The 25,631-nt window shown below is 40.1% G+C and overlaps 1 protein-coding gene across 1 annotated transcript in view; it reads right to left on the bottom strand.

The window, feature by feature from the left end:
• The window catches only part of CSMD1 (CUB and Sushi multiple domains 1), a 4,035,193-nt gene that overhangs the window by 992,992 nt on the left and 3,016,570 nt on the right, over positions 1–25,631 (bottom strand). The window contains 2 exon segments of the mRNA XM_029596871.1: positions 4,772–4,959; positions 16,931–17,069. Of these exon segments, the coding sequence (XP_029452731.1) occupies positions 4,772–4,959; positions 16,931–17,069 (327 nt within the window).

Here is a 25,631-nt window from a genome sequence, read left to right as displayed (position 1 = left end):
TGGACCACCAGGTAATTTAAGTTATTTGGGGGGGGGTTCGGGAGGGTGGGGGATTTAATTTAAAGGGTCAGGGGTGGGTTTAGCGGGTTTTAGTGTGCCGGCTCACGATTCTAACGATTTATAACGATAAATCGTTAGAATCTCTATTGTATTGTGTTTCATAACGGTTTAAGACGATATTAAAATTATCGGATGATAATTTTAATCGTCGTGAAACGATTCACATCCCTAATACCTAAACCTTACCTCGAGTAGCTAGGTGGGCCTCATATAGAGGTATAAATACCTAACTACTATAAGGGCCTTATAGCTAGTCTCTCTCTCTCTCTCTCTCTCTCTCTCCCTCCCCCCCCCCCAGTGGTTGTAGGTAGGAATTACAACAATTCTGGAACTTAGTGCAAAAAAGTTATTGCAGTTCGTACTAATACCTATGCAAAGTGCTAAGATAGTGCACTTTGGGATAAACAGCCTATTACCATAAAACACACCCCTTTTCCTATCGCATGCGATATTTAGTGCATTTTGATAAATCCAGGCCTTAGCTTGTTATAAGTTTAAACTTTCAAGTTTCCACTGTAATTAGGCCCCAGGAAAATTATCTTCCTCTGTGTGTGCTTTTCTTCAATGTACTTCTCTCGCCTGTGCCCCACTTAGGCCCAACTTCCCTAACCTCAGAAAAAAAAATATCTCTTCTTTTTTCTGGTTTGAGAACTGCTCTGTGCTGCTATATAGCTCAGAATTTTCTGTAACACAGGCATCTGCTCTGTACAACTGTTTTGGAGCATACAGGTTTCCAAACAAACTTCCTTTCCTTCTTTTTTCTCTGAGACATGTATCTAGGCTACATATTTGCTTAGTGTAGAAAATCTCAGAACTGATACCATATCTGGTACCATCCAAGCGATCTAAGACTTCCAGAGGTCAGAAATATTTAGATTCTGGCTTTTTACTTACATAATCTTTATTCAATATAGTAACAAACCTATACTGCTTCCTTCACCATTTCTCAGTATCAACACAACAATAGGTCAAATATGTTAGGAGCTGCCTTCTCAGCTTACCACAATCTATACCATACAATAGGTCAATTATATTGGAGGATCTGCCTAATTCTCAGTTCCAGGGCCTCCTCTGCTCTCCTCTGAGCCTAAGCTATATTCCTTGCCTAGGAAGCTGCCCGGCATCTAGAATGCATTATCTTAAGGTGGACTAGAACTAGACAGCTGGAAACAGTCCCTTACATTGTTATGAGGGCTTCTTATATATACTCCTTCACAGTAACTTTCAAACTTCTCCGAATAGTCCTATATATGTGCATATATAGGCACTAGGAGATCTTCTATAGTATTTTATAATCTGTATGTATTTGGTCTGTGCAGATTATAAAATACTTGTATATCTGCTCCCCAAAATATGTGCATATATTTCAGTATGTCAAAATATTTTAACATTTTGAAAGCATGTACTTTATTTTCTTTATAAACATGCACATGCAGTTTACACACTAATAAAACCTTGCATGCATAAAACTCTGATTTACATGTAGAAGTAGGTATATTTTCAAATATGTACATGTACTTGAAATCACTAGTTTGCTGATACCTCAACCAATTTACCTAGTCTACCTTCAGTTCATCAACACCCTCCTAAGTACTTCATCCTGATCTCCTCCACTCAGATCTTCCACCCAAAAATAGCAGACAACAGTCTGATATCAGTTGTGCAAATTATTTAGCAGGTACAAAATAGCACAAATATGTTGCCTAATGTATTCATGTATATTCTTTATAAAATAACAACTTATCATGTACATTTTCGCCCCGCCCCAGAATGCCCCTACACCACCTCATTTTTGCATAGGTAAATGTGCGCATGAAACTAATTAAATCCATATATACTAATTTTTTACATGTAACTCCTTTGAAAATTAACTCAGTGGAGTTTTGAAATCTAAGGATGGTTGTGTTGTATAAGGCAGATAAACACATATTTCCATTTCCATCTTGTGCTGGGCTGCTTTCTATAGATAGTTCTTGGCCGTTAAGGCATCCTATTCAAGAAGGGGTGAAGTGTAAACTGCAACCTCAGATTAGGAAAATGCAAATATGTTATCTTTGATGGAAATATTCTTCCTTGATACATACAGTTGTTGGTAAGGCAATGAGGGCAAGACAAAGTGTGAAAAGGGAATGAGACAAGGTACTTTCCTTTTTCATTTCTGCATACGTGAGCCTCTCTTAGCTCATTAATAGCATTATCTTTCATATCCTTCTAATTAGACAGAAGGGAAGATTGATATTTTTCTTTTATGCCTTTTCCCTATTTCTATGAAGTTGGAGTATATTTAAATGAGTTAGAAGAGTGATAATACCCTAAAATTCAAGCTGACATTATATTCAGAGCATGCTCAGTATGCTTCCTCCACCCAATTCCATCTTCTAGTAACCACAGGAGGGCTAGCCAGCATACTGGAAAAGGAATAATTAGAGTCTGCACATGATAATGAATCCAAGGCTGCATTATGCAATACCATTCTAAAAACTCATATAGAAGTTTATTCTGGTTTTTTTCAACATTCATAATTCATTGGACTTACATATTTCTTAACATAGGACATGATTATTTTTTTGACAGAAGTCAATGAATTATTTCCTTGCAGTAATTTTCTTTAGCCACACAATTGGGTGAATCAAGTCCTATGTAAATAGCATTTGATTTGATGACATATTGGATTAAATGTTCTACAACAGGCTCAAGCTGCATCCTAGTTGACTAATTTTGGTTTTAAATAGCAAAATAATTAATTATCTCATCCTACTATTGGCATGTACAATTAGCACACTAATACTTTTAATAATCACGGTACATTATTTAAAAAATGCATTGTAACTACTTAGCATTGTGTGGTAGAAATTTAAAACTTTTACAAAAGAACTATGTAAATGCTTCTCTGCAAGAGCATATTGTATGTTAATAAGCTCATGTTGATCTAATGTCAAATAATTTTAAAATTAGGAATAATTGGAAGTCATAGATGTTAGTCTGTTAAAAAAGACAAAAATGGTAATCATCCATCCCCATCTTCACAAAAAATCAAATATAATACAGACATTTACTAATATAGTACTAAGTTTTATTACAGGGAAGGAAATAATGAGTCTTTTTAAGAGTGCAAGCTCATTTTATGTATTTATTTAATTGATTTATTCAACCTTTCAGGTACTTCAAAGCACATTACATTCATGTACTACAGGAATTGGAAAATATAGTCAATGCATACAACATGGGGACATTTGTACCCTGAATGCAGGTGCAAAATATGCACATGGAAGTATACAGGGAGATTTGAAAATGAAATCTCTACAGGTACTTTCATTCTATCAACTGAACACCACCCAATTTTGTTTGAATAAAATTATTCACACTCTAAAATACGCTTACTTTATCCCCTCCTCATATGGTATGTGTATGTATGTGGGGGGATTTCAAAATGTACATTCATGCATGTAGATATGCATTTGCCCATGTATATATATATATATATATATATATATATATATATATATATATATATATATATATATATATATATATATATGTGTATAACTTCGGTATATAAAAATGTTAAATAAATAAATAAATAAATATGCATTTGCCCATGTAAATACCTTTGGGCTAGATTTTCAAAACAGCTCATAGGCGTACATATGCGTGTGCTACCCAGCACAAACACATGTACGCCCGAGGCGCACGCAAGTTATAAAATCGGGGGTCGGCGCATGCAAGGAGGCACACAATTGTGCACCTTGCACACACCGAGCCGTGCTGCCTTCTCCTGTTCCCTCCCAGGCTGCTCTGAAATTGGAGCGGCCTCGGAGGGAACTTCCCTACCCCCCCACCCCACCTTCCCTTCCCTCCCCCGCCCTTTCCCCCCTACCTTTTCCTTGTTCTTTTCTTTTATTTACAAATTTACTTCAGCCCTGGAGCTGAAGCAAGTTGCGCATGCCAGCTGACTGCCAGCACGCAATCCCCGGCATAGCGGCCGTGCAGAGGCCTCTGGCCATACCCCCATCCCGTCCCCTCCCTGCCCCGCCCCTTTTTGCAAGCCCCGGGACTTACACACGTCCCGGAGCTTTTCGCGCATCGCCAGGCCTTTTGAAAATAGGCCCGGCGTGTGTTACCCTTTGAAAATCCATCCCTTTGTTTTTTTACCTCTTCATGAATAAGTTTAGCAGGAAAATGAGTCTGAAATAACATTTCTATGTTTATTTTATCATTCAGCTGCCTCCGCTCAATTTTGTGATCATTGATCAATGTATATAATATAAAATAGATATGTTGAAGATCCTAAAGAGTTCCATGTGGTTCCTAAGCCACATATGGAATATCATTGGGCTAGAATTAGAATTGCTGGTATGCATATGTTTGGAAATTGTTTAAATTTTATCTCTTACAGTGTTTCAAAACATGAGTCAAGACTTGCACTGGAACACACTTGGTTAAATTGATTTTTATAAAAAATGGTACTTAAAGATTCATCTATGCATTTTCTTTGTTTTAAATGCTTTTCAGATCTTTGAAAAAGTGAAACTAGTACTATTGACTACTGTGAGATCACCAAATTATACAGTCACAAAATATCAATCAAATCTCAGCTGCCTTTAGCAAAATACAATTCATAATCATAGCAAATGTTTTAACGCATGTCTCTTAATATTACCTCACATATGCTACCTTTCTTTCTCAACTCTCATTATATTAGCAACCTTACCTTTATAATCAATGGCAAATCCTGACATGCCAACTGAAGCATCACTACGAAATGCCAGAAATAGGCTATTGCCACTGCTTTCTATTCTTTCAGGAGCCTGTGAGCCTTGAAAACTGCCAATTAGAGGACTGTTGGAATCTTCTCCTTCATAAATATGTAGAAAATCATAACTGGGCTCCATATTGAAACTGAAAGAAAAATGAACCATAATATTTACTCTTAGAGACATTGCCACATGCTTCAGCTCTTATATAGTTTTTGACTTCTTTGACAAAACATATTTTTCAATCAGAATAATGAAGCAATTACTCTGCTTCTTGACAGAAATTACCTAAATAATCTCATACTATTGCTTCAGTGGAAGTACTGTAGACACCATCTTAGAATGTGCACCGGCAGTAGAAAATACATAACCTGGCCAGCTGCGAATTAACCGTAGCACAGCAAGCAAAACGCCCACTTCAGTTAATGATTTATACACAGAAATACATTTCTACTGAGAAATGCATAATTGAATAATGATGGCCTCAGCTTTATTGGATTGGCAATTAACAGTCCAATTAAACCTAAATCCCCAAGCCATAATAAAGGTTATTCCTGAATAGCAACAGGGGGGAATGAGTGAGTGGAAGAGAATGCGATGGACAACATGTTAGTGTCTAAATGACCGCCTCTGGACCACTGACATGCCACTGGTAAGCAAGGTCCCTGTGCTTCAGAGAGGCATCTCACCTGGGCATTACCAGCTGACCTGCCACAGACAAGCAAGGCAAATGCCCATCTGGTCTGATTATTCACCAGAGCCATTCCACCCTGATGACAAACAGCCCCAGTAGAGTTACTGAGGTCATGGCTTCTTCCTGCCATTGTCCTCTCCTGGGTGACACAAACTAGGCTTGGGTTCTCCCACTACAGGGCTGAGGCAACCCATCACTGGCTTGCCTGGGAACCCCCACTCAAAACTGCAAACATCTGTAGTATCAAGGAATCATAACTTTTTGAATAGCCTATCTTTGAAAGTTTAAGAATAGGTCTTGTGTCATATCAGACAGGTGGACCTCAACCTTGTGAAAAGGTTCCACAAACTCCATACAAAACCAGTCTTGTCTGATGTGGTAACGCCCATGCCATGTGATAAAATTGTCCATTTGTTTGTTAATTTTAGCTATCCACTTTACCCAGAGGTTATAATATTGAAATCGGCTGTCAGAAATTATCTCTGACCTTAGATCATGTGTGCTGAGCATCATTGGTATGATTCCTGATGTTTTTGATAAAAAGCCAGCTAGGAATGACCCCCATACCATTGCCTCCCAAGGAATGACCAAGATCTTGGATGGGGAAAATCTGGCCAGCGATTGTCGCACAAGGGGAATGAGATGATCAAATTGTTCTGCCAATCCATTGCACCATCATGCCATGCACTGCTCAGCCCAAATGTGTGTCACTGAGGCCGATGCTTGGCCCAAAACACATATGAATGTCCCATAATCCAAACCATTTTTTGCAACCAGTGGAACCCTGAAAGTAACAAAATCAGTGAGTGACAAAGTGTCTAAGGGAACCTGATTCAAAATCAAGCCATTCACTCACAATAGCAATTCCCTCCCATCACCCACAACATAATTCCTGGTGGTCTAATAGACCACCCAGCCCTGAAACACTTCTTATCTCAAAAAGTCTCTCCGGTGATCTAGTGAGGATTCAGAGTGTCCCCTAAGCTCCAGAGTGGTCACTAACATTTTCAAATTTTGTGCTGGCCATCCTTTTCCTCATCATACGATAAAGGCAAAGGCCAAGTGATGCCATTTTGGACAATGGCCGCTGCTCAGGCCCAGAAACTAAAGGGTGCTCCGGGATTCCCATTGGACTACCAATGTGACTTCTGTTGTAAAACATAATCCAGGGGGCAGGGGAGTCTACTAGTCTACCATGGATTATGTTGAGGATAGTGGAAGTCCAGGAACCGTGGGGTTACTACTGAGGGTGAGGGCCTGATGATTGAACAGAGGAGCAATTTATTATGAAAAAGGAGAATTGAGGCAGGGGTCAGTCATAACCAGAGGACTTTTATTTTCTATTTTCGACTTTTGGCTGTCTCTGGAGGCAAAGTGAGGGTGGGAGGGGGTCTACTTAAACCACTAGGGGAGGAAATTTGACATATGGGAGGTTGGTTTAGGGCTACTGTGGCTCTTTAAGTTGATGGCGGCCCCAGGTGGTGGGGGCTGCCATTGAGCACATTTTCTCCTTTTTCTCATGGTATTTTTTGTTATGGAATATTTTAATAAGAAACAATACCATGGGAAGCCACCCCGATATTTTACCGCAGAGGAGAAAATACATGGGAACATTTCTCCCCACCACTGTGGTATTTTACCACAGCCCACAGTAATGGTCATTTTTCATTATACATTAAGGCCCTAACACACACGATAAATAGCACAACATACTTTAGTATTCAAAAGTGACAGTTGATATGCAAGTGGGAGGAGTTTATGGAAATGAGCAGCTATTAATGACAAATGTGATAGAGTAATACACAGCAATTTGGGTTTTAATGCCAGAAATAACTACACTTGTTTTCTGTGCATTGTGCCCATGGGGAGAGAGAGAGAGAGAGAGAGAGAGAGAGAGAGAGAGAGAGAGAGAGAGAGAGAGAGAGAGAGAACCTTTACAGAGGCAACAATATGTCACTCTCTATTTATACTACTGTAAGAGGGGACACTTTTAAGTCAGGGTGGGGTTTGGGTGGGGTAGTTTTTGGGGATGGTGATTTTACATACATAGTAGAAGGTGCAAATGTGAAAGTACACATCACTGATGATTTTCTGTCATTTCAATTAATGAAAGGTACAAGAGTTTAACAAGCTAGGTAGAGGGTGCGTTGTACAAATCAACACCTCTTGTACCTTTCAAAAATTGAAATGACAGAAAATCTTCAGTGATGTGTACTTTCCTGTTTGTACCTCCTACTATGTTTGTAAAACCAAACCTCTAAAACTACCCCCCCCCCCCAAACCCCACTTTGAGTTAAAGGTGCTCCCTCTTACAGTGGGATAAATAGAGAGTGACATTTTGATGCCTATGTAAAGTTTCTCTCTCTCTCTCTCATAAAAACCTTTTCCCGGTAACATACCTGTGGTATATTAATCAGTGCTTGAAGCGAAAAATAGCGCAGGTGGAATAAATGTATCACACCTTGTGGAAATTTTGCATGCAGGAGCAGGGAAATTAGCCTAACCATGCCGCCATTTTTATTGCAGGTGCTATTCCACTATATTTATAGCATTTTGATAAATCTAGGGGAGTATTTGTTCCCTCCCATGTTAAAATACATCAGCATAGTAAATGATCCCCTAGGACACAACAATATGGTCTTGATCCATAGGTTATTACAGCCTGTGAGACAGATTTTGTGATCAAGAAATTTCCTATTACTCCTGTATTTTATATATTGCCGAAAACACAAATTGTTGGCTTGTCTACTTCACTGCCCTATTGTTTTTGGGCACTGGATCTTTTGAGCTATCTATTTTCATTGATAGATTTTTTCAGCACATCTGTGAGAATTGGGCCATATGATAACAATTAAATAATGTTGAACTGCCATAGGTCCTGATTCAGTAAGGGATTTTCCCATAGACACAAAATGAGAGAAATGTTTTAATGAATCTAGCCCTTAGTTTCCTGCCAGAGCAGTTGCTTTTGCTGCCATGCCTTGTTAAATTTATCGTTTACTTTATATCAGACTTCAATGTTAGTCCATTAATGGATAGGATGTAAGGATGGTTTCACTTTGAACACTTATCATAATCCCTGGAGAGAGTTTTTACTCTCAAAACGTTGCAACGTCAAATTTTCACTTCAGTGAGGCTCCAGTTCCGAATTGGGATTTGGATTTTACATAATTCCCAGATAACAACAGCTGAACTGTTTTTTACTGCATTATCAGATGTTTTCATGAAATCTGACAGTTCATTTTCTAACAGTTAGACTGCCTTTCATCATCGCAGCTGTTTCAGATATGTGTCACAAATTGCTGAATAAGACTTTTTTTGTGTACCTTAACAATCTCCTTGAATAAGACATTTTTATGTGCATCTTAAAAATCTCAAAAAAATATTATAGTGGTATCATTTATATTTATTCATAAGACATCATGCATAAGATAATTTTCATTATTAATGACCAATAATTATATCTCACACGCTTATTGAGACATTAGTCATTAAGGGTACTAATACAGTTCCTCAGAGAATTTATGATGGTCATTACATAACAATGTTTTCCTTTTCTTTAACTCAATCCATGCTTGTGCATCGCTTTGATTAAAATTTGTTTCTAGTTTAGGGCCTCATTTACTAAGCATTTTTCCCATAGACACAGAATGAGAGAAATGCCTTAGTAAATCAGGCCCTTAGTGTTATATTTTATTTTACTCATGGGTTTCTTGTTATAGTTTCCTACCTCACATTGGATATCAAATCCCATTATTCTAGTATTCCCAACAAGACGTGATCACACTTATTCAGTCTACCCTTAATTCTTGCCCAACAGATGCTTGACTTCAGACTTACTTTCTTGTAAATCTGATTTCTAAATTATTATTTTTTCTCCTTTCAGGCCAGTTTTACCAGCAGAGTAAAGGCAACAGGGGCCACAATAATCTGATAATGTCTGCCTTTATGTTGCAGCTTTGACACTGTTTGTATGATTCTTTTTTCTGGCCTTTTATTTTACCTAGAATCGTTATATAAATATTTTTCTTCTTCAGACTAGCACTGATGTGCAATTTTTCATACTTGTTGTCTGGTTCAATGTCTGTGATCCACACCTCAGGATTGTTTACCATATTCATTCCTCTTAGGATGCTTTTTTGTATATACAGGATGTAGTATTTTCCAAACTGATCTTTAAGAAGCCCATTGATAAAAAATACCTTGCTGTATTATGCAGTGATTATCCTAGAGGTCTCCAAGATAATTTCTTCTTGGGACAATTCCTTCTGCTATGTCACTTGTTTTCTATTCATTCTGAGTACATTGCGCAGGCTATTCAGATGGCTAACCATTTTTTGCTTTATGATTACTTTGTGAGAACATTCAAGAAACTCCCTCCAATCACCTTTAAGGCACTTGCCACAGTTATCCATCTTGGTCCTCCTTAAGGATCAACCCCTCAAGTGATTCTGGGTGAAGGAAGGCTCCCTTCACCATACTAAAAGGAGCCAGGACCCAGAAGAGTTAGACAGGCCCCAGGGAGCAGGCAGGGACTCAATTTATACAATGACCTGCTATGTGTAATGTCTGAATGCTACCAATTTTGCAAGGTGAGCTGCATTTGTTTTCTGTTTTGATTTCATGCTGTAAATAAATTTGCAACTAAGGAAACAGCCAGAGTCTGCCTCCCTATTCCTTTTGGCTGTTTCCTAAGCCATGATTGGCCACATTACCACCGTTACCCTTTAGGTAATGTGAAAACAGCTTAAAAATAGTCTCATTTGTTAATTGTGATTTTCTTTTTGCACCATGTTCCTCTTCTGATGCAAAAAGATTGATCTGTGAATTGCCTTATTCTAGCCACAATGGCTTGGCTTGCACCATTATTATGTAGCATTGGCCAGTTCTTGCCTCACGTTCAATATTCAGTGACCTTTCTCATTTTTCATTTGATCGAAGCTGGAACCTACGGAATTTTTTATTTCCTCTGATCTGTGCCTCTTCTATACTTCTTCATCAGCAGCTTTAGGTCATTCCCTTGTGGCCATTATAAAGCCTGTATCATGTTTCTGTTTCTGAATTTGTGCACCTGTTATATTCTAAAAGATTTATGCTTACATTTTTCTCATATTGTAGCATCTCCAGGGTAGTTTATGTTATCATGTATCTGTGTTTCCTCCTTATGTTAGTAAGAGCTTTTGAATGCTGAAAACATGTATTTTGAACACCATAGTAACATTAGACATTTTTCTGTAGAAGCTCCTATATTTTCCCATTGGTTTTAACATTACAGTTTATTGACTGATCTCTAATTTTTTGTGATTGAACAGAGGTTTCCCAGAATTCATAGTGGTAATTTTGCTTTATCTTTAATTCATACTGAATATTTGGCATGTGCAGCAGAAAAAAAAATTGTTTAATTTTAAAATTCATTTTGTGGGGATCCTAATTCATTTCTTTAGTTTGCATTAAAGTCAATGGTGGAAGCATTACAGGTAATTTTCAGCCTATATTGTGCTTTAGAATAGGGGTTTTCTAATCAATTGTCTTAAAACTTGTGGGACAAAATCAACAGAAGTGGAAAAGAACTCCAAGGTACCTAGAAAGAATTAGGAGACTGGAAAGTGGCACCAAAAGTGGCATGAATAGCCTACCACTCTGTAAATGGTCAAAGGGGTACCAGCATTGGCAGGATTTCACCAAGTCACTGTAAGAGGAGCAAAGAAACAGAAAAAGTGGTTAAGACACACCAAAGCTCCACAAAAGAGCACCAGCAGCAGTGCCATGAACCCTTAATGGTATCTCATGTGGAAAACTGGATCTGAAAGTGACATTAGCATTAGCATATCCTAAGGCAGCATGAAGGGGGAACAAAGCAGACAGTCAAGGTGTTAGCTCTGGGTTATGACAGTAAGGCATAGTGGTAAAGGGAACTCTAAGGTATAAGGTCTGAGCTTGGAAGCAAGACTGAGTGGGACATAGAGCCCCAAGGTACAGGATGGAATTTAGGTTTTCTTGTAGAAAGGGCTTGACAAATGTAAAGGTAATTATCACAATTAGTACATCACAAAGGTTTCTCTAATGATTGTGAGGTGGGTTTTCAGGAAAGTAGTGAGAGTTTTATTTACGTAGAGACCATTTCCAACATCATTGAGCTGCCCTCAGCCTGTTCCATTTCCTGATTTTCTGGTTTTGTATGAAATCTCTAGCACTACTCTTAGTTTTATTGCAGACATACATCAACATAGTTTATCTTGAGCATCTTTTGTGATGTGCTAGATGTGATAATAACCAGACCTTACAGCTTAAAGCCACTCTTTATGACGCTTGGCCACTTTATCAGTGTCTGCCTTGGAGATTTTACTGCCACCTTTTGTGTTTTGTTCCCCCTTCATGTTGACTTAGGATGCAAATGCTACTTTTGGTGCCAGTTTGCCACTTGAGATGCCAACAAGGGTTCATGGCACTGTTTCTGGTATGTAGTAACCTCTTTCAGAGCCTTGGGATGTTCCTTCCATACTGGATCTCTTCTTGTTTTGCTATATTGGGACAACATTTTGGGTTCTTGCTGGAACTGCCTGTTTCAGTGCCAATCTAGCCAATTTTAAACATATTTACATTTACTTTATTTGCTCTACCTTTCTCTATAACTGTCATGATTGTTTTTATGTTACTGGGGATGTGATGATTACAACAATAATTTAATATTTTGCATTGGTATTGTAATGCCCACTGATTGTGCTAGTACCATACTGCTCTGTGAAAAACACATAGAAACTGCTGCAGTGAGTGTCACACTGTCTGCTCTGCACTACTTCTCTGACACAAACAGGCTTCTCAACAGAACCTGAAATGCTGCACTCTCTGCCCTACCCTTGTTGCTCACTTATGTCCACTGCCTAGAATCCATTGTCCACACTGCACCCATTGCCAGGCAAAGAGAGAACAAATGATTAATCTCCAGTTTATCTAAGGCTTCAATCACCAGAAAGGAAAAACAGAACAACTGAAAGCAAAGCAACATAAATCTGCTATAAGACACAGATATTGTGAGACAGTGCTGCCTCTCTGCCTTCCTCTCGTGTGATTCAGTGACTGCTGCTGACACAGTGAGATTATAAAATATGCCACAGCAAAAAACTTTAGCAATAACTCAGAGAGAGCTCAGAGCATATGTTTGCATATAGACAATGTCTTAAAAAGTAATGCAGAGTAGAGATGTGAATCGTGTGCCAGATCGTCTTAACGATCAGATTCGGCTGGGGGGGGGAATCTGATCGTTAAGATATGTGAATTGGAATCGTTTCCGATTCCAATTCACATCGCTAATTTTTTTTTTTAGGGAGGCCCACGCCGCTAAAAAAAAAACCCACCCGACCCTTTAAATCAACCCCCCTTAGCCTCCCCCACCCTCCCGGCCCCCCCAAAATAGGGGCTGATGAGTAATGATGGTCGGCGCCATCTTTAAAGATGGCGCCAGCCATCCAGTGCTCCCACCATGTGACAGGGGCCAGCCAATGGCACAGATACCCTGTCACATGGTAAGGGCAAAGGGGCATCGGCACCATTTATTTTAGCGCAGCTGATGCCTGGGAATGGGAAATCATCCCCCGAGGCCCCCTGGACCACCAGGTAATGTTAAAAGGTTTTGGGGGGGTCGGGAGGGTGGGGGAGGCTAAGGGGGGTCGATTTAAAGGGTCAGGTGGTTTTTTTTTTTATTGGGCCATCAGCACCATTTTAATTAGTGGCAGCCAAAATGGCGCCGATGGCCCGAGAGCAGGAGATCGCACTGGGACCCCCCCCCCATTGGACCACCAGGTAATTTAACATTTTGGGGGGGTTCGGGAGGGTGGGGGAGGGTAAGGAATTGGTTTTAAAGGGTCGGGGTGGGTTTAGGGGTTGTTTTGGTGTGCCGGTTTTCCCACCCTCCCCCAAATAATTCCCGTGCCCTATTTAATGATTTAGGATGATTTATGACGATAAATCGTGGGCATTTGTATTGTATCGTGCACTCTGACGATTTAGGACAATTTTAAAATTATCTGACGATAATTTTAATCGTTCAAAAACGATTCACTTCCCTAATGCAGGGCAAATCTCTCAAATGTTCAGTCTTCAAGATCAGCATCATTGTACCTGAGAAAAAATGTGTGAAGCTTGCTGGGCAGACTGGATGGGCCGTTTGGTCTTCTTCTGCCGTCATTTCTATGTTTCTATGTTTCTATGTCTGTAGCTATAGGTCAGATTAGCTAATTGCTTCGCTGTGTTACATCATTCTTCTTCTCTTCTTGACAATATGCTCATTCTCCCCTTCTCTGCTGACTGGCTGCTCTATACTGTATCAATCTGTAGCTGTAAATATGCACCATTTGCTTTCCTATGATATAAATCCGTAATCTATAATGGCTTATAGAAATCATTCTTTTTTAAAATGAATTAAAATAATTGGATTTGTTTAATTAATGGGGCCCCTTCAATCAATTTTGGGGCCCTATGAAAGAAACAAATTGGCCTCTATTTGTTTCATTTTTCTTATTTCATTATAAACTAATGCACATGCCTAGTGAACATCAATTTCTTTATTTACACACACTGTACATGCTGCTATCAATCAGGACATTGAATGGTTGATCTTGTTGCGATCGCTCCCGTAGCTGCGCCACAAGAGGCATCTTACCTTCTCTTCTAGAGACCACTCTGAAGCCAGGGCCTCGCTTGCGAACTATCCAGGAATTGCTTCAGGGTTGGGAGGCCTTGCTGTTCTTGAGGCCTGCCTGTGGCTTGCTTGGCTCTGCTTGGACTTCCTAGTTCTGCCACGCCCTTTTCCCTAGGGGCCGGCCCACGGCACTCCACCTCTGTTATAGGGCTGGTGAGGGGCGGTCCAGGTGAACTCCTCTCCCAGGGAGTTGCCTGCATACAGCAGTATAAAAGGTCATTCACTTCAGTTCCTGTTTGCCTTCGGATTGGGTTTCACAGTTGCCTGTGTTTTCAGACCAGCCCAGGTCCACTGTGGTCTCACTTGTCTTGACAGCTTCTTGTCCTGTGTCTCTGCCTGTTGCCTTGATGTCTGTTCTGGATGTTCCTGATGTTTGTTCCTGTTCCAGTTCCTGATGTTCCTGTTTGCTTTAGGCTGCCAGGAGTGCAGCAACCTGCTTTAGGCTGCCAGGAGTGCAGCTACCCACCTCTTCCCTGTGCTTGTCCTGCTCCTGCGGCTGTAGGACAGGGAGGTCCGCGACCAGCCCATTGGGTCCGCCAGTGTCGGTGGGCTGAGTAGGGCGCCCTGAGGGACAGTGCCAATGTCTTCCTTACCAGCCCTCGTCTATGATGTCTCTGCTTCAGCCCTCGTCTATGATGTCTTCTATGTTCCAAGGACTCTGTCTGCCCTCGTCCTCTGTCTGGCCTGCTGCCCAATGCCGTTACCCAGCGGCAGGTCCGAAAGGGCTTGGAACAGTCAGAGGACCGTTCATCAATCAACATTGCATTGTTGGTTGCCGTGGGTGTGCAGGTCCGGCTGAGGGTCAGACTCTGTTCTCCAGTCCTTGCTTCTGCCTTGCCTGGTTCTCCATGCTCGCACTGGCTCACCTCCCATGGTGTGGCTTGGGGCTCCTCCCTCAGTATCGCCGTGGCCCAAGTGCTCACTACACCTGCTCTAGAGGCGACCATGCTCCTCGCACCCACAACAGAACCTGAAGGCCTCCAAACCCTTGGTTCTTCAGCAGCGTGGAGGACGCGCTCGTAACAGATCTACCTTTGATGTTTTGTTATATCTTTTTTCTATACAACTTTTTCTATTAGATAAGCCATGAGCTTCTTTCCTTCATATGACTTTTGGCACTATTTTAAATTTGTACATTTTTCCATTGCTTTGCAAGTGAGCAAGTGTACTTTTGGCATTTTATACAATTTGGATGATGCAACTCTGTATATGGTTGTGGTTGACCATTTTACTGTGTCCATATGCTGATTGTTTTATGTTTCTTTATTTTATAGTGCTTTTTAAATAATCCCTCTTTATACAGCTCCAATGAAATATAGACTTTGATGGGGGGGATATCATCTTTTTCAACGTTTCAAGTATTTATTCCAGTGTTAAACCTTATTTATTAAAAATCCATTTTTGCAGTATTTTACTTGGACATTATTTATTTTTATTTATTATAAGATTTATAGCCTGCCTTCTTTCCAAGACCTGGTATAACCTTATCTACCACACCCTTCTACTTTGATCATGAGCAATAGAACATGTTTCAAAATATACACTTTTATAATCCTGCATGGCTGAATAGTTCACAATAAAATACTGGACATATACAGGGATGAGCTATCTCAGAAGTCAAATGCTGCACTGTGTTAATGTGACAGTATACTGAACGCAGCAGAAAATCATTTGGTGAACAGCTTTCTCTAAATGGCTTCCTTTTGCAACAGTCAGCAGAACAGTGGGGGTTCACTATCCGATGAAAAAAGATTGGGCTTGAAGACAATATAAGAGAACTGTTTTTAAATACATTAATATAAAAAGGACTTTAAAAAATAAGAGTGGACTTTAAAGGAACTTGTTAATGGGACAATATATTACTGGCATATGTTTATATCAGGTGCCATTTAGCCCTTACCACGGCAGATCTGCACCCTGCATGATAGGTTATATAGGCTTTAAAAGGTGTTAATTATCTTTAAGAAATAATACTACAGTTTTTCTTCATTCTTTTTGGTTTGACTATATTTTTTGTGGAAGTAAGAATGGGCTTCATTGGGTATTTAGTAGTTTATACTGTGTAATTATTTTTTTTAAGATAAAGCACAGAGGATTGTTAAAATACTTCAAGTCCACAAAGATGTTTCAATAAATCTGTACAAGGTTTAATAATCATGAAAGCAGTTTGAGCAATGCAACTCATAATCCATTTGACATGATTAGTAAACCTTCTACAGACTTATTAAAACATCTTGATGGACTTGAAGTATTTTGACAATCCTCCATGCTTTATCTTGGACTTCCTGCTTCGGATTGGTCTCTCACCACTTTGGTTTGCTGTACGTTAACATTTTTTTAACTAAAATCTTAATTGCCCTTTTCCTTATTATAAGGATCTCATTGTAGTTTCTTTTTCTTTCGGGATAAGGCAAAAAAACAAAAAACAAACAAAAAAAAAACCCCTCTAGTTGTTTCTTCAGACTATAGCTGGTACATTACATTGAGTTTTCATAGTTCTGTAATTCTGCTGTTCAGCATACACATTTGACACCAAAAGGTGATGTACAACTAATAATTAATTTTCATCAGTGTTATTCAGCAGCACTGATATAATACATATTAGATATAAGCTCTAGGGCTTAGCAAGGGAATGCAGCTATAACCATTATGACAAATGATGTAATTTTTAGATATGACATTTAAAAATCTATTAAATAGAAGTAATTCTTTACATAAAGGTACCTTTGGAATATCAAGGCAATGACAAAGTCTGGGTTGACTTTTATTCTCCAGTCACATTCCTTCCCAGGAGGATAAGGTTGTGGATAGTTAGGTGATAAAATAACACCTGCTGGGCCTGTCAGATTCCCTCCACATGCAGCTGCAGCAATTAAAAGGGAGACAAAAAATAAAACCCTGATCAGATGTTAAAATAAATACAACAGAACTTATGTTACCTTAAGGATCATTTTCTACACTTTTTTCCAAAGCATAAATTAGCTTCCTCTTGAACTAATTATCATATTGTTAAAAAGGGAAAACAAAAGCCATTTTTTTGAGTTGTATATTCTTGCCCACATAGTTTTTTTAAATTTATCAGAACCAGTCTTAAGGATCATGCGAAAGCAGGAAAAAACATTATGGGGGTCATTTACCAGACGGATCGCACGCGAAAAGTCCCTTATCGCGTGCAATACCAAGATGGGGGCGGAGTCGACCCCGGAAGAGGAGGAGTCGGGGTGTCAGCGGGGCCGACTCCACGAAGACGCCATGGACGATGAAAAGGTAAGGGCCTTTTCCCGTCCTATTTCGCGCCCAATAGCTACACCTTCTATGGTGGCGCTATTGGGTGCGAAACCGGCAGCCCCGTTTCGGCCCCCGCCCCTCATTACCTAAAGTATCACAGGCCTGCGATACTTTAGAAAATGAGGCCCTATGTTAGCTTGTTTTTAAAACTTTTAATCAGCTTCACTTTATTCCAAAGCTATAAATTCCAGAACCTTCTGTAAGCAAAAGCTTTGCAATAAAAGCACTGTGGGACTTTTCCCCTAAAGATATTAGACATAAAGGTCAACAAACAAGTTAAAGATATATTTTTATTGAATTAAAACATGTGTGGCTAGTTTTGAGATTTATACTTCCTTTATCAGGTCAACATGAAATCGAATAGAGAAGATCTCTCACAGTTTAGCTGGGATTTGAATCAGTGGCCTGTAAGTAAAAGGATCTGTAATGCTGTTACCATTCCCCCATGTACTAAGCACTTTTCTCATAAATGTAAAGTGGGAATAACTCTTTAATATATCTGGTAATAAGCGAGTCCCCACACCATCACACCACCATTGCAATTCAACCTGCAATTTACTTTTTAATGGGCTAGTCACAAAGCTATTCACTTGTGGCCAAATTTTTAATTGGCCACGTGTACAAATTCTGGCAGTTACATGCGTGGCCTGGCCCTGTGTGCACCACTGCATTTTCAAAAGGGCCTGGCCATGGGCATAACTGCCAATATGCGCACAAGTGCTGGGCCCTTAAAAAGTGCCGAACCATTAGCCGCTGTCCTGGGGAAGTGCACGCCGGCAGTCGGCCAGTGCGCACAAACTACTTCTGCTCTAGGGGAGCAGAAAGTAGTAAAACAAAAGTAAGTGTAAATGAAGGGTTTTGGGGGTGGGTAGGAGAGGGGTAGAGGGAGGGAGTTTAGGTCGAGGGGTAGGGAAGTTTCCTCCCATCCGCTCCTTAATTGGAGCGGACTGTGAGGGAATGGGGGAAGGCCTGATTCGGTCGCCATATGTAACTTATTAACCCACCCCTGTGTGCGTTGACTGCACATGCGTGCGCGGATTATAAAATCCAGTGCACATGGGTATGCGGCCCACGGATTTTATAACATGCCCACGACGGTGTGCGCACCTTTTAAAATCTAACCCTTTGTTCAATACAGGGTCCTAGATAGATGTGTGGGAGATAGATATTTGTTCTCCGAGGATAAACTAAAAAATCATTAAACCTGCAAACAAAATTCTCTTCTAAATACTTAATCCCAAGAGATAATTGTTGTGGCCAGTGATAAAATTATAATAAAAGTAAATTTTAGAATGCCACACAGAGTTAAAAGATACATAAAGTGCTCTTCATCCCAGAACATGCCCTCTGGCAAGCAAACTGAAACTGAAACCTCCCTTACTATGATCACGCAGCGGCTGCAGTCCCTGAAGATATTGACAGAGAACCGTGGTGCAACTAAAACAATTAAAATGTAAGTGGGCTTCCCTTACAGCACAATTCTCTTTATTTCAAGACAGTGGATGAACTGAAGGATACAAATTCATCCTTGTTAGAAGATACTGAGACACTCTTATAAAGGCAGCCTTTCATTCCGGAATTCAAAAGTCACTTCACATGCAAATAATGGAAGTCAGAGAAAAAAAATCTAAGAATTTTGGAGACTCCAGAGGGAATAGAACGTAATAATCCAGTGAACTTTTCTGACCCATTTCTGACAATGCTACTGGAAGTTCAGTTTACAAAGTGGGAGGCTACAGGAGCAGAGTTAAGGTGAAGAGAAAAGTTAAGAACTCAACTTAGTCATTTTCAGCTCTAGGAAACGAATTTAGGAGCCAAAATCTAGGAAAAAAATGAATAGCAGATCTAAATTTAGGACCCTAAGATTAGGTACATTTTCTGATAAAAAAAATAAACTTAGAGTCTGAAGTTCTGCTGAAATACAGAACCAAACATAGCCACCTTACTTAGGGGCCAATGCAATAATGTTCACAGAAAGTGGGTGCTGACTTTTCAGTGCCCGATTTCTTAATGCACGCATGGCTCCCGCAAGGGCGGTGCCATGCAATATGTAAATTACGGGGTCACACTAGGAAGGAGGTGCTAGGCAGCCCGCCGCAGCTGTCATAAGAAAATACCGTACTGGGTCAGACCAAGGGTCCATCAAGCCCAGCATCCTGTTTCCAACAGTGGCCAATCCAGGCCTTAAGAACCTGGCAAGTACCCAAAAACTAAGTCTATTCCATGTTACCATTGTTAATGGCAGTGGCTATTCTCTAAGTGAACTTAATAGCAGGTAATTGACTTCTCCTCCAAGAACTTATCCAATCCTTTTTTAAACACAGCTATACTAACTGCACTGACCACATCCTCTGGTAACAAATTCCAGAGTTTAATTGTGCATTGAGTAAAGAAGAACTTTCTCCGATTAGTTTTAAATGTGCCCCATGCTAACTTCATGGAGTGCCCCTAGTCTTTCTACTATCCGAAAGAGTAAATAACCGATTCACATCTACCCGTTCTAGACCTCTCATGATTTTAAACACCTCTATCATATCTCCCCCTCAGTCGTCTCTTCTCCAAGCTGAAAAGTCCTAACCTCTTTAGTCTTTCCTCGTAGGGAAGTTGTTCCATTCCCCTTATCATTTTGGTAGCCCTTCTCTGTACCTTCTCCATCGCAATTATATCTTTTTTGAGATGCGGCGACCAGAATTGTAAACAGTATTCAAGGTGCGGTCTCACCATGGAGCGATACAGAGGCATTATGACATTTTCCGTTTTATTCACCATTCACTTTCTAATAATTCCCAACATTCTGTTTGCTTTTTTGACTGCTGCAGCACACTGAACTGACGATTTCAATGTGTTATCCACTATGACACCTAGATCTCTTTCTTGGGTTGTAGCACCTAATATGGAACCCAACATTGTGTAATTATAGCATTGGTTATTTTTCCCTATATGCATCACCTTGCACTTATCCACATTAAATTTCATCTGCCATTTGGATGCCCAATTTTCCAGTCTCACAAGGTCTTCCTGCAATTTATCACAATCTGCTTGTGATTTAGCTACTCTGAACAATTTTGTGTCATCTGCAAATTTGATTATCTCACTCGTATTTCTTTCCAGATCATTTATAAATATATTGAAAAGTAAGGGTCCCAATACAGATCCCTGAGGCACTCCACTGTCCACTCCCTTCCACTGAGAAAATTGTCCTTTTAATCCTACTCTATTCCTGTCTTTTAGCCAGTTTGCAATCCACGAAAGGACATCGCCACCTATCCCATGACTTTTTACTTTTCCTAGAAGCCTCTCATGAGGAACTTTGTCAAACGCCTTCTGAAAATCCAAGTATACTATATCTACCGGTTCACCTTTATCCACATGTTTATTAACTCCTTCAAAAAAGTGTAGCAGATTTGTGAGGCAAGACTTGCCCTGGGTAAAGCCATGCTGACTTTGTTCCATTAAACCATGTCTTTCTATATGTTCTGTGATTTTGATGTTTAGAACACTTTCCACTATTTTTCCTGGCACTGAAGTCAGGCTAACCGGTCTGTAGTTTCCCGGATCGCCCCTGGAGCCCTTTTTAAATATTGGGGTTACATTTGCTATCCTCCAGTCTTCAGGTAGAATGGATGATTTTAATGATAAATTACAAATTTTTACTAATAGGTCTGAAATTTCATTTTTTAGTTCCTTCAGAACTCTGGGGTGTATACCATCCGGTCCGGGTGATTTATTACTCTTCAGTTTGTCAATCAGGCCTACCACATCTTCTAGGTTCACCGTGATTTGATTCAGTCCATCTGAATCATTACCCATGAAAACCTTCTCCATTACGGGTACCTCCCCAACATCATCTTCAGTAAACACCGAAGCAAAGAAATCATTTAATATTTCAGCGATGGCCTTATCTTCTCTAAGTGTCCCTTTAACCCCTCGATCATCTAACAGTCCAACTGACTCCTTCACAGGCTTTCTGCTTTGGATATATTTAAAAAAGTTTTTACTGTGAGTTTTTGCCTCTACAGCCAACTTCTTTTCAAATTCTCTCTTAGCCTGTCTTATCAATGTTTTACATTTAACTTGCCAATGTTTATTTATTTATTTATTTATTTATTTATTTAATATACCGACCTTCATGACAGGTGTCATATCAAATCGGTTTACATGCTTTATCCTATTTTCTTCTGTTGGATCCTTCTTCCAATTTTTGAATGAAGATCTTTTGGCTAAAATAGCTTCTTTCACCTCCCCTTTTAACCATGCCGGTAATCGTTTTGCCTTCTTTCCACCTTTCTTAATGTGTGGAATACATCTGGACTGTGCTTCTAGAATGGTATTTTTTAACAATGACCATGCCTCTTGGACATTTTTTTACTTTTGTAGCTGCTCCTTTCAGTTTTTTTCTAACAATTTTTCTCATTTTATCAAAGTTTCCCTTTTGAAAGTTTAGCACGAGACCTGTGGATTTGCACACTGTTCCTCTTCCAGTCATTAAATCAAATTTGATCATATTATGATCACTATTGCCAAGCAGCCCCACCACCGTTACCTCTCTCACCAAGTCCTGTGCTCCACTGAGAATTAGATCTAAAATTGCTCCCTCTCTCGTTGGTTCCTGAACCAATTGCTCCATAAAGCTATCATTTATTCCATCCAGGAATGTTATCTCTCTAGCGTGACCCGATGATACATTTAACCAGTCAATATTGGGGTAATTGAAGTCTCCCATTATTACCGCACTACCAATTTGGTTAGCTTCCCTAATTTCTCTTAGCATTTCACTGTCCGTCTCACCATCTTGACCAGGTGGACGGTAGTATACCCCTATCACTATAGTCTTCCCTGACACACAGGGGATTTCTACCCATAAAGATTCAATTTTGTATTTAGTCTCATGCAGGATGTTTATCCTGTTGGACTCTATGCCACCCCGGACATAAAGCGCCACACCTCCTCCCGAGTGCTCCTGTCAGTTATGAAGGCCTGCGCCGGTAAACTCGGCCTTGGTTTTCATAACCTGCCTGTCTGCCAGTAATGAAAACGGCCGCCAAGTTTATCAGCAGCCATTTTCATTGGCCGTCGAGTTTATCGGCAGCCATTCTCATTACTGGCAGACGGCCGGATATGAAAACCAAGGCCGAGTTTACCGGCTTCAGCCTTTATAACTCATCGGGCTGCCGAGTTATTTTATTTCATTTTTTTTTACTTTAAAAAAGAAGTACAGAAAAGCAGTTTTTTCTGCTTTTCTGTACTTCTTTTACTTGCACTCAGCTATTAATATCTGCTCCAGGCAGGCGTTAATAGATGAGCGATAAATGTGCGTTTCAGACGCATATTTATCTTTTTGCATGTGGAGTGAATGAGTAATAGGCTCATTCACATGCATTTGCATGTGCATTGCTCTATCTCATTCACTCCAAGTCAGACGTGCGTTAAATAGGTGCTAATCCCCCTATTCATTAGGGGTGGATTAGTGCCTATTTATCCCACGTCCCATTGTGGGTTATATAGTGCGTTCGGCTGAGCGCACTGTATTGCATTGGCCCCCCGGGGATTATCATTTGCTAAACTATCTAGTTCTTTATCGCATGGTGAACAGCATTTACCACATAACGTGCAATATTTCAAATGCCCTATGTTAGCTCCCCCCAAAAAACCTGGTCCACTGTGGGCACTGAAATGAAATGATTTGCAACCAAAAGCATGCAAAACAGCTCATTACTAGTAGATACTATGCAAAATATATCATTCAACTTGCCTCAAATTTTGCAAGCTGTGTTTTGTGACTAAGGGCTGGATTTTCTAAACCATCGCGGCTCTGTGAATTCAGCAGTACCGGGGGTGGGGGGGCAAAGTGGGGGGTGGGCCTGCGAAAGCCTGCAGCGATCGCACCTCTGCAGTGCGACCGCTGCTGGCTTTCGCACCCAATAGTGCCACCGTGAAAAGTGGTGCTATTAGGCACGCTACTGACAGCGATAAGTTGTCCTACCTTTTCGCCATCAGCGAAGTCATCGTGGAGTCTGCCCCAATGCCGCCCGACTCCTCCCCTTCTGGTGCGGACTCTGCCCTGATTTAACTGTCCCTTTTCGCGTGTGATCCCTTTAGAAAATGACCCCCTAAGGCTACATTTCAAGAAGTGAAGATTTTTTTTTTAATTCTGCTTTTCAACACTTCAAAGCAGATTATATTTAGGTACTGTAGGTATTTTCCTATTCCCAAAGGGCTTGTAATCCAAATTTGTACCTGAGGCAATAGAGGATACAGTGATTTGCCCAATTTCACAAGGCATAGCAGTGGAATTAGAAACCTCATTTGTTGCCCATTGCTCTAATCCCTAGTTTACTCTTCTTTGCAAGCAGTGAGACATTAATGTATGTCCTGAGGCTTCTGGACTATCTTCTCAAAGGGACAGATGATGTGCATACTTCTTCTCCTATTAGAGAAAAACCTCCTGGAGTTCTGTTAAAATGCATTGTCTTACCCCCTGTCACTGCTCTATGAGGCAAACAAAGGTACAAAAAAAAAAAAAAAATCCAGGCTAGCCCTCCCCCATTTCTAAACCTCATTTCATTTAAGCAGAAAATGTTACTTCCTAAATCTCTTGGCCCACAACAAACAGCAACTAACATTACCAGTTTATTAAATTTACTTAATAATAAGGATGTTAACTGCATGAAATCGTTTTTTTTAAAGATGGAAGGTGAAGTTTCAAGTAGCACCATTCAATGGTTCCATCCAGGTTAAGCGTGACAAATCAATTTAGAATCATAAACACCCCACCAAGCACCTATATTCAAACAGTTAACTTTAGTGATTATTTCAAAAAATGCCAACACTCCCAAAAGGTTAATCACACAGTCCCACTGAGATGAATACTTGCGTCATCCCACTTAAATACCACTCGAAAATGTTCAACCCTGATGTGGCCACATTTCAAATAATAAATCCTTCATCAGGGGAACTCCTCATCTTTCAGCAGAAAAGCATCTATAGGCTTCAAGTATGGCTTCATGTTGGATTGCCTGTTAACTAGTTTTTTCGTATTAGGAGGATATGTTCTTCATTGGCAGAATTTGAATGCCAGGCTGAAAAATTGCCAGCTAGGTATGCTGCTAAGGGTTATCCTAAAAAGGTTATCAAGCAGGCATACAAATGGGTGAGATTATCTTATCGTGAGTCATTGCTTGAATATAAATCTCAAAAAAAGACTGGAAGATTGGTTTGGGTCTTGACACATAAACACTGGCATGTTCTGGCTTTACACAAGATTTTTCATGAACCTCCTTTGATTGCATTTATTCATGATTTAAATATCCGTGATCACACTGTAAATTTGTCTTTTAGGAGACAGCAGCCTATTAATATAGGAGAACACTGTAAGTGCAATAATTGTGATTTTTTTCACAATACAGTAAATGTTACAAGTTGAACTGATCCTGTATCTGGTTACCGTATAGTAGGAAGATGGTCACTGACTATATTTCACACCATGCTGTGTATGTGTTAATTTGTCCTTGTCTTAAGATCTATGTGGGTCACACCTGTCATCTGATTAAGAAGAGACTGATTGAAAATCACTGTAAAGTTAAAACTCGGAGTTTGAGTTCTCTGATTGTACAATATTTCATTGACTGTCAACACACTTTTGAACAAATAAAGTGGACCTTTAAGATTATGTGCGGGAACCTACACATGGAGGTGACACTGATTATCTTTTGAATTACCGTGAACAATTTTGGATTTAAATCCTATACTCTGCTTCCCCGAAGGGTTTGAATGATGAGTTAGTTTGGACTTTACTTTGATTCATCAGTGTTTATCCAAGGGAGACCTGTGATTGCTTCTTTCAAGTTCACATGTTTATGTTTAAATAGACGCCATTCAAGGAATTGTGTTATGGGTCACATTATCTATAGATTGCTTACCTGCCCCAAGGGTGGCCCAAGGATGGAGCCAGCAGCTGTGGGCCACTGGCTCCATCCTTGGGCCACCCTTGGGGCCTCCTGCTCTGCTGTAGTTCCTGATGTTCCACATATGGCCTCTCTGAGTGGTCTGTGGAGAGATGCTGCCCCAACCAGCGCCGTGCTCCTCCCTAGGCGCACGCACGCACAGCTAGTTCTAAAATAGGGCCTGCGGTGGGAAC

Source organism: Rhinatrema bivittatum, chromosome 3 (assembly GCF_901001135.1).
Source record: "Rhinatrema bivittatum chromosome 3, aRhiBiv1.1, whole genome shotgun sequence".
Classification (NCBI taxonomy): domain Eukaryota; kingdom Metazoa; phylum Chordata; class Amphibia; order Gymnophiona; family Rhinatrematidae; genus Rhinatrema; species Rhinatrema bivittatum.
The sequence above is the reverse complement of the archived record's forward strand: the minus strand, read 5'-3'. Positions and strand labels throughout refer to the sequence as shown.